The 9,969-nt window shown below is 43.5% G+C and overlaps 2 protein-coding genes across 3 annotated transcripts; one reads left to right on the plus strand and one right to left on the minus strand.

Moving 5' to 3' along the window:
* The first annotated feature begins 146 nt into the window (after positions 1 to 146).
* Positions 147 to 5,222, plus strand: ing1 (inhibitor of growth family, member 1). Of its 2 annotated transcripts, none has more exons than XM_061840826.1 (4): positions 147 to 323; positions 1,323 to 1,496; positions 1,725 to 1,873; positions 2,409 to 5,151. In XM_061840826.1, exons 1-4 carry the CDS (start codon positions 266 to 268, stop codon positions 3,039 to 3,041), a joined length of 1,014 nt encoding a protein of 337 aa, XP_061696810.1. In that variant the 5' UTR covers positions 147 to 265; the 3' UTR covers positions 3,042 to 5,151. The 2 variants fall into 2 exon arrangements, with proteins under 2 accessions (XP_061696810.1, XP_061696811.1); XM_061840827.1 differs by lacking the exon at positions 147 to 323 and adding an exon at positions 390 to 658 and having other exon boundaries at positions 2,409 to 5,222.
* A 1,206-nt stretch (positions 5,223 to 6,428) lies between these two features.
* ube2al (ubiquitin conjugating enzyme E2 A, like) lies at positions 6,429 to 9,954 on the minus strand. The gene is made up of 6 exons (XM_061840832.1): positions 9,766 to 9,954; positions 9,168 to 9,248; positions 8,649 to 8,674; positions 8,480 to 8,569; positions 7,089 to 7,177; positions 6,429 to 6,984 (listed from the first exon to the last, which is right to left on the minus strand). The coding sequence occupies exons 1-6, from the start codon at positions 9,807 to 9,809 to the stop codon at positions 6,856 to 6,858; spliced, it is 459 nt and encodes a 152-aa protein (XP_061696816.1). The 5' UTR covers positions 9,810 to 9,954; the 3' UTR covers positions 6,429 to 6,855.
* Positions 9,955 to 9,969: the final 15 nt, after the last annotated feature.

The raw sequence follows: 9,969 nt of genomic DNA on the forward strand, positions 1-9,969 counted from the left end.
TTTTCGCCGCAGCAGTGACGGTACGTAAACTAACCCGGATAAATTGTTGGCCCACAGCGCCACAAATTATGCCTTATGGTTTGAGTTCGGTAATGTTACGTAGTAATAGATAGTTTATGACGACACGTTAGTAAACAATATTTTTGGAAAAGTCGGTGGCAGCTCGTGGCGTTCCACGCATGCGCACATCCCCCAGCTAACGTTAGCATTAGCCGCGGAATCGCTGCACGACCGATGTCGTAAACATAAAGCTCTTCTTTTTTTGATGCAACGACAAGAGCAGAGAATCGACTGGAAAAGTGCGAATATATGTATGCGCACGGGTAAGCAAATCTTTAATTAGCGAAGCCGGGGAATAGAAATTAAATGCTTATGTTTTGGGTTTTTTCCCCAGTGATAAAGCGACACGCTAGCTGCAAATAGTGACCGAGAAAAACACACATTTGTAGGATTATAGGTAATAACGCTTGTGGGGGGAGAAAATATGTAGTTTTGAGGATAGTTACGTTTAGCGTGCAAAAAAAAAAAACGTTTTTTGTTTTGTTTTGGGTTTTTTTTTACTCCCGTTTTGTTCTACTCCAACGTGTGACCGCCTTACGAAACTTGGGCAAGCAAGCTTCAAGTTAAAGATATTTAAAAGTGTCCAATACCCGGAATTGTAAGTATTAAAACCGGTTGCCGGGGATAACTTTTGAGTCGTCAAATTTAGAGTTGATGGGAGTTGGCGTGAACTCGTCGAAGCGGGCTAGCCGCCGCATTATCAGTCCATACGCTAATTATTACACAGCCACACGTCGCTACTCTTTGTTTGTAATTCGCAAACCCAACAATGAATATTGTATTTTCATCTACGTCGGGTCTGACATTGACGCCGGATGTCGTTTTTTTGTGCTCCGTTAACTTGAACCCAACTCATTTTCGATTGCCGGGGAGCGAGTATCGGTAACTTGCTAGCCTTGCTAGCTTACGTCAGCTTCACTTTCTTGCTTTGTTTCGACGGGTAAAGGAACAAAAACACTTTGAGGTTACATACAAATGTAAACAGTCGTACCACCCACAACCCATTTATTGTCATTACAACCGCCTTGGGTGGGAATTGTACGAGGTTAAAGCGACGTTATTTGCCGCGTTGCCGTCACTTGGACACGCTACGGCGCACACTGAATGAACGCGTCACCTGACCACGCCCGCTTTTTTGATTGACGTTTGCAGATAAGCATTTTTCATAACCCACGTTGGAGTCTCCTCGGGGAGGAAAAAAAAAACTTATTTGTTTCAAAAAAAAAGTACAGGTATTTGTATGAACCGTCTTTCATTTTCAGGTGCGAGCGTGTTTAATAAGAAAAGTGGAGGCACAATGTTGAACGCCACGAATGGCGACCCCGGTCACGTTGTTGTCAATTACGTGGAAGAGTATTTGGACCTGGTGGAGTCGCTCCCCTTCGATTTGCAGAGGAGCGTGTCCCTCATGAAGGAAATTGATGCCAGATATCAAGGTAAAAATGGAGATATTAAAAAAAGCACTTCTCTTTTTGTCATGTGCATACATTAATCTACTGATTCTGTGACTTCAAATATGAACTTGGACAATGACAGAAGATAAAAAAAAAACATTCAGAATATTACAGTTGATTAATAGTCGGATTTAAAGACCCCCACTGTGGACAAAAAGCAGTTACATAGACGTGTACTCCACCTTGACGATGTTGTGGTCTTTCTGTCAGACGTTCTGAAGGAGCTCGAGGACGCGTACGAGCGGTACCGCAAGGAGTCGGATTCGCCCCAGAGGCGCAAGCTGCAGATGTCGATCCAGAGGGCGCTGATCCGCAGCCAGGAGCTCGGAGATGAGAAGATTCAGATTGCTGGACAAATGGTTACTACGCTATAATATACAGACTACCAATTGAGATTTCATTAGAATATGCCAGGATATATTTTTTTTTTTTATTATTGTGGCTTTAAACCAAATCACATCCGCACTGACGTTCACTGCTTGCACCAGAGTCTATTCCAACGAAAATCGGTACTCAAACAGCCCCGACAAAACCCGGAAATAACAACCCGCGCGGCCCGACCAGCCGACCCACCCACGACACGCTTTGTTATCGTCAATTCGAATGAACCCCCGAAATAAACCCTAACCGGAAATAACATAACGCGGGCGGCGGTTGACTCGGTTTTCGAAGCGCCTTCTGGAACGGATTGTGGTCGAGAACCGAGGCTCTACTGTATATTGTTGCCGTTGTTCTTCAATAGAAAGGGATGAATTAAAATAAGGAATTACATTATTGTGAAAAGGAAAAAAAATGATTTTAAAGCCATTTTATCACCCAGCCCCAATTAACATGTTGACAGAGCACATGAAGTGAAAATACCTTTTTGATGAGGTCAACAAATATTCGTTCCAGGTGGAGTTGGTGGAGAACCGAACCCGGCAGTTGGATTGGCATTCCGAGCGACTCGTGTCCTCCCAAGAAGCGCCAGAGAGTCACGTCGCCACGCCGGCGTCCTTGGTGACCGCGGCGGCGTCCATGATCTTGTCGTCGTCGTCTGCCGCCGCGTTGAGCAAAACGGGCCACCACGACAAGAAGCGCGAAGAGGTCACCCCGAGCTCGGCGGGGGGAGACAAAGCCGGCGGCAAGCGCTCAAGGCGGCAGAAGAACGGCGACAGCAGGGAGAGCTACGGCGGCCTGGACGCCGCAGAGGACGTCGGCGCCGGTGCGTCCCGGGAGAAGAGGGCCAAGACGTCATCTAAGAAGAAGAAGAGGTCCAAGGGGAAGTCGGAGCGGGAGGTGTCGCCGCCGGACCTGCCCATCGACCCCGACGAGCCCACGTACTGCCTGTGCGAGCAGGTGTCTTACGGCGAGATGATCGGCTGCGACAACGACGAGTGTCCCATCGAGTGGTTCCACTTCTCCTGCGTGGGCCTCCATCACAAGCCCAAAGGCAAGTGGTACTGCCCAAAGTGTCGCGGCGAGAATGAGAAGACCATGGACAAAGCCCTGGAGAGGGCCAAGAAGGAGCGGGCGTACAACAGGTAGCCGTCCCCGGCACCCCCAAGAACACCGGCATTTTTAAGTCTTATTACCACCACTAGCTTTTGTCTGTATTATTGCGGAATAGTTCTGTAAATAGTTATTTTTCTATGACCGCCTCCTTCTCGTCGGGACGTCGTTCTGAAGCAGGGGTGGGGAATCCGTTTTCGAGGATAAAACGACGGGAACGGGCAGTCGTGTGAAACGAGGTCAGCCTCGTAGTTCTGAGGTGCGGCACTTGAACCCGCGCTCTGGCCTCCCACCTTTCAAAAACATGCTCATTAGGCTTCTTAAGGATTCGTCTTTACGTGGGAATGTGCTGATAAATGGTTGTCTGTCTTTATATATGTATTTCATATGTATGTGCCAAGTGATTGGTTGACAGCCATTCCAGGTTGTACTCTGCCTCATACCCAAAGTTAGCCGGAACTGACTCCAGCTCACCCGCATCCTGACGATAAACGGTTATAATAAATGGATGAATGATTCAATAATAACCTGACTAGTGTTAACATATTATGAGCACTTACGGAGTCCAGGGGTTTTTATAACGGTTGATTAAAGGTGTTTTCTGTAATTACAAGGCGGATTAAATACTTTCACGGGTCCCCCACCCTTGCACAACGTGCATGTTCATCGGCGGACGTCCTCCACTTTCGTCTAATTTTTCCACGTGCACGCGGGATCTCCCATTCAAGTGTGTCCAGTTAAATAAATGACTCTTGAAAAAACATGGGTATTGTTTTCATAAGATTTTAAGTGGTATTTAGTATCCAGCGGTGCTTCGGTGACAACTGTCACAAAAGTATAAAGTAAGCCAAACTACCGTAATTTCCGGCCTATAAACCGCAACGTTTTTCACACGCTTTCAACGTTGCGGTGATGCAGGTAATGTAATTTTGTGCATTTTTTTTTTTTCTACCAGCCGCAAGGGGGCACTCAAGCGGAAAAGGTAAGAGTGAGACCGGTGGAATATATGTCCCGAGAAAGTGACTTTTACCAGTCCGGCCCTGTCAGCATTGTGCTAGCGTGTTACTGCTGTGTCTCAATGTTGTTGTTTTTTTTTGTTTTGTTTTTTTTAACTGTCCCTGTTAGCGCGGAGTCTTTCTTTGTAAATCTCTCGTGTTTCAATGTGGGCACTTACGGCTTTCACACAGCTGCGGCGTATGTATGTACCAAATGGTATTTCCTTTACAAATGTACTGGGTGAGGCCGGGAATTACGGTAATTATAAATTGTTCAGCCAAGGAACACTGCACCTTTGACAAGTGACTATTTTGTGGCAGGTGCCGGACTGTTCGGCAACAAGTGAGAAATTACAATAAAAATAAAATAAAAATTAGCGCACGCCGCCAGTCACGTAACCAGATAGAAATAGGAACTGGAATCAAAACCAAAATAAGAAGCGGCTTTTCTGATCAGCCGGCCGCATGACTGCTGGTTATCTCCATGATGACACAATAAATATTCAGTCATTCCAGATGAGAATATTTGGGACATCACGTGTTGCATGTGTACATTTAAAGCAGTTTTTTTTTTTTTTTTTTCCCCAAGCTTTTATGTAGTATCTGTACCGATAGCAACCATCCACTTGTCCTCATTCCCGTCATGGGGACTCGGACCAAAGAGGTCCACCCAGGACTGGTCATCAAGTCAATCGCAAGACCGGAAGTGCCGGTCAAACAAAGCATTCTTCAATGCTAAGTCGGTTGGAGACGACGCGAAAATACGTCTGGTAACACGACGCCCAGAGTTTTCTCCGAAGGTGATAATAAACAAAGGTACGTGGAAAAATGGAGACTATTGGCACAGAGGACCAATATTTAATGCCGAAGTCGATGTTTTCGCCGATAAGAAATTGGACTGTTAACCCGCTTCCGCTTGTCTTGGACAACTGGATCTACACACGGATCTGGTGAGTAAGTCGTCGAGATTTACACGGAAGAGTGTGAAAGCGTATAAAAGTCTGGACGCATACAAATACTTCGTTGCTGGATCTTTTGTCAATCAAGAAGAAATCCCGCGTAGTGATTGAGCCACTCAGATTTTTCCAATACAAATACCAATGTTTAAATAAATGACCCCTGGTTTTACACAAACTCACATTCATTAACTATGATTGGGAGAAAAGAAAAAGACAGTCGGCTCCTCCGTACACAGAAGTGTGTTGTGGCCACACGTTAATCTTTGGTAAACCTCTGCGTGACAAACTTTTTTTTTTTTTTTTCTTAAGTATGCATTGTTCTCAAATGAGTCCAACGCATATTTAAAAAGCTGGGATAGGCTTCAGCCACGGTAAACGGAGGCGTGTTGCAGCCACACGTTAACCTACGTCAGGTCTCAAACTCATTTTTGTCACGGGCCAGATTGTAGTCAACAGTTTTTGTCAGAGGGCCGTTATGACTCAAACCATAAAAAACTTTTAATCACCTTATCATATTTACACAGGAAATTTCTGAACTATTTTGGAAATCAGAAATCAAGGGAAATGTTTTTTTCAAAGATTGTTTATGTTTGGTAGTAAAAAAAAATTATTTATGACATGACAATTTGAAATTTTGGTACAGATTTTCACAAGAATCATGGAAGTTGGGACACATGATTTGCCTTCGCGGACCACATGAAATCATGTGCTGGGTCGGATTTGGCCCTCGGGCCTTGTGTTTGACACCGGTGACCAACGTAAACATCACTGTGACTGACGGTTTTTCTTTCATTGCATATTAAAAAAAACAAAAAAAAACATCTGTCAGGGAGAGGTTTACTGAAGACGTGGCCACAATACGCTTCCGAGTACGTTGGAGATGACTCCCTGTCTCTTTTTTTTTTTGTTAACCCTTTGTTCTCAAATGAGCCAACGTGTCGTTATAAATACTTCTCGGGAATTTGAGCTTGAGAAGAATAATTCCTACCTGAAGTGAAGCGATCGCTACACAGTCGTGCATTGTGAATATTCTGCTCCGGTTCAACGTCGCCCACGCTGTCGAGCGGCTCTTTTTTTGACCGGCAATATGGCGCCGTGAAAATGGTGACGTCACGTGCACGAGCTCTATAAACCCAACACGCATGTTTTGGGCGCTGGGAGAGGAAGCTGAAGAGAACGCGTGCACCGCAAAATCCTTGGACGCTGGCTGAAATGAGGCAGAGGTCAACACTTCTTGCAGGCATTTGAGACATTTTTCATAACTGAACAACTTTTTTATGAAACATTATGCAATGCAGCAAGGGATTGGTAAAGTCAATTTAAATCTAAATTTAGCCACTAAAAGAATTGCACCATACGGTGATTGTGTGTCTGTTTTCGGTGAACTCCGAAACATGCAACTACATTGAATTTTGCATTTTTTTTTTATGTACAATTTCCGGGGGAAAAATGACATGGAGACAAACCAGTGCAAAATCTGTACATATATTCAGATGCAGGTTTCGTATATACATGAGTTTTGAAGGAGGAGGAGATAAGGTTTGCTCATTGTGTTATGCATGCAACAAACGGTTCACAGCACAACGCAGAGATAGCGTAACGACGTCGGGGAGACGACGACGACTACCTTCTCTGTGAAAAATGACGAAGAACCGGGACGTTAAAGGGAACGCGGCGGCCCACGAACAAGGCAAGATTCAGCCCAGGCGCTGCTGGGAAAGTGGCCGACGACAGCGGACAGAGAAGAAAATTCCCTCTTGGTGGGCGAGGGAAAAAATACAATTCTACACAGGGACGTCGAAGGTAAAGTGCATAAAATGTTAAAAAAAATGTAAAAGTCGAGAGGAGAGTCAGAGGGTTCTCCACGCTAGTGTTCGCCGCACACCATCAACCAAGTCAGCTGTCTCGCCAGCTTCGTTCTACGATGGCGGAAACTCTCTTCTCGTACTCGCGCTTGTTCTCCTGGTACAGCTGAGCGGCCTGGCTGTTGGCCGGACTGTTGGGGTTGGGCTCGTCCAGCAGAGACTGCGGGACAGACGACATCGACGGCCGTCGTTTAATCGCTTTGGACTTTAAACGGGTCGACCGTCCTTCATCCGGAAAACATCGCGTAACGATCGAGTCTTTACCTGGATGGATGTCAGAATGGAAGACACGTCATAAGTGGGGCTCCATCGGTTTTGGAGGATGTCCAAACAAATGCTGCCATCTGCATAGACTGTAAAAAAAAAAAATCATTGATGTATTAAATATGACTTCCACTGTTTCCTCGAATACAAACAACAAGCAGTCACTCAGATTTGAAAAATGTACGGGTGTGGTCCACCAGTCATGCCCGCGGATATAACGTTGTGGGTGTGATTAGGGATGGAATCTCAAGACCTTAAAATAACTTACTGAGTTGTTACACCAGAGCATGTAGTTGTTACCTAACACCATAATCATAATTTAACTGCCGTAAATAGGAGGCCAGCTTGCTAGAACGCGACTTTATGCGCGTGCGCTCGACGTATTGGCCACACCTGAATCAAGCGACGAGTTGGATGATAGTCTAACGTCTTTTTTTTTTTAGTACGCCGTCAAACGATCAACCAAAACTGCCTCACGGTCGCCGCATTGAGCACCCCTGTTGTAACTCAATTTCCTTTGACATGGCTCATGACGTTGATGACTTTCGACGTAAATGCACTTGCAGTACGTGAAGCAGCTCAGAACATGCGCTTTTGGCATCACTTCCGCACATGCTCAGTACGGTTAACTCGCATGTCCTGTTTCCGGGTGAGTCCTGATTGTTTAGGAGCAGGGTTGTTTTGTTAACATTGATGAAATAAACACGTAAATTCATGTCAAGATTTCACAAAATAAGCGACGTCTTTCAGTATTTATTTTTTCTACTCGTAACAAATTTTACGCGCGTGATTTTTCGTGCTCGACTGTGCAGGGACACAGTGAAAACATGAAATACGTACCAAAAAACAGTGTCACGTTAGGAGAATGAAATTCCATTACTAAAAGTATGTTTTCTACCAATATTTTTCTAGAAAAAAATGAGTAGTCTTCAAAGTTAAAAAAAAAAAAGGAAGTCACATTTAAGAAAAATCCCAAGATGGAAAAATGTCATGTTATAAAAAAAAACAAGTCTCGTTTTTCTTTAAAAAATAAAAAAAACAAGTTTTACAAATATATAAAATAAAATGAATAATAATGAAAATTCTGCAACTATTATATTATTAGTTAGTCAATTCTATGACAATTAAGTAATTTTGTCAAGAAAAAAAACATGCATAATTGTACGAAAAGAATTTGAAATAGTTAAAAAAATTCAAAGTAGTAATGTTTAGAAATGAAAGTCCTACTTTTCCTCCATAAAAAAACTCTTAATTTGAGAAAAATTACTAAGCCTAAACCTTCATTCTTGCAGCTTGATGCCCCCCCCCCACACCACCCTTTCTTGGCACAGTCCTAATATTTTGTACAATTATGTGCATGACTGCACCTAGCAGCCCAACAACATTCTTACCATTCGGATGAAACATCTTTGACACAAATCTCACTGTAGGAGGTTTGTTGGGGTATTCTTCTGTGAACTCCACAATTAGTTTAAATGTGCCTGTGAACAACGATTGTGTCACGAGTATTAGTCATTTATTACAAAAAAGTCATTTGCAATGAAATTTAAAAACACCTACCATCTTCAAATGGAGTTCCTTCAGGGCTGGAACAAAAGATAGTTCCTCATTAACGGTTTCATTATTTCAGGCTTGAAGGATGATGAATGTACCGGATTGACGCTTCGACTTGCAAGTGCAGTTTTTCTAGTCACGAAATCTCGCTGTGAGCTGCATCGTTAGCCCGTCTATGGCGTTGTGTATCTTTTTTTCTTTAAGAGGATGTAGAGGATTTTTAGAGGATTCTCTTTCTTTTGTTGAGTTTTTACAATAAACTTCTATTGGAACAGCTCGAAGTAATGTGCACAACCTTCTGCTTTTGCAATTTGGTGCCAGCAAGCCATATCTCAGTTTTACTCGCAACACAGTGGGAATAAGATTGCCTGAAAATGGCTCAAATCTCTTTTTTTTTTTTTACTGCAAGTCAGGTCACTTGTAAGTCAAGGACCCGTTGTATGAGTAAATTGTAACACACTTAGACACTGAACGAATTGAATTTTTAAGTCATGGTATCAGTGTATTTCGTAAATTATGGTTTACCCAAAAATGACTGCGTTCCACACCATAATGTTGTTTTCTGATGGGGCTCCACTGACACCAGCTGGGGGGTCCTCTTGTAGCCTGTACAACCAAATAACAAAAACAATTGGGCCTAGGATTCACTGTAAGATCGTGTACTCAACTACTGAAGACTTTTAGGAGACACTTTTAATCATTGCTCTGCTGCTCGCAAAGAAAAAGTCAAAGGACACGGAATAAGCGTTTCCTGACAGCTTCCCCCATTGCTCTGTTGTTTACTTACAAACGTGTTCACACACAAAAAAAAAGCATATACAGAAGACAAAATGTCCTAAAAGATTTGTTGACGTATCAAACAACACATAAGCATAATTGCGTTCTAAATATTAGCTAGTTCAAAACTTTGCTACACGCAGGCGGCTAGCGTACTGATCTATTTTCTGAGTGCTTTGCTAAACAAACACGATGTTTATAATAATTTTACACATTCCACATGAATTTTTAGTTGTTTAATCATCAGAACAACAACCCCGGTTCTTCGGGTTTCGACCGAGCTTGGTCGTTCCACGTTAGCCGCTTAGGACGAATCATTCCTGGGGAAAGCAAGCGAGCAACCCACCGTTTAAAATCTCTCATGAGTCGTCTCCTCGCCGGTGTGGACATGGTCCAACTTCTCCAATCGGCCTCAATTTATATTCTACTGAGTGTTGTGGCGGCAACGTTTTCGTTTCTGTATTTATTTGTACAGTTAATGTTTATCGTACGGCATCCCCGCTCATCCGCCTCCAAAATTCTCGTTCTGATAATCCGGTCTGGTTAGCCC

This window comes from Syngnathoides biaculeatus, chromosome 14 (assembly GCF_019802595.1).
Source record: "Syngnathoides biaculeatus isolate LvHL_M chromosome 14, ASM1980259v1, whole genome shotgun sequence".
In the NCBI taxonomy this organism is placed as follows: Eukaryota; Metazoa; Chordata; class Actinopteri; order Syngnathiformes; family Syngnathidae; genus Syngnathoides; species Syngnathoides biaculeatus.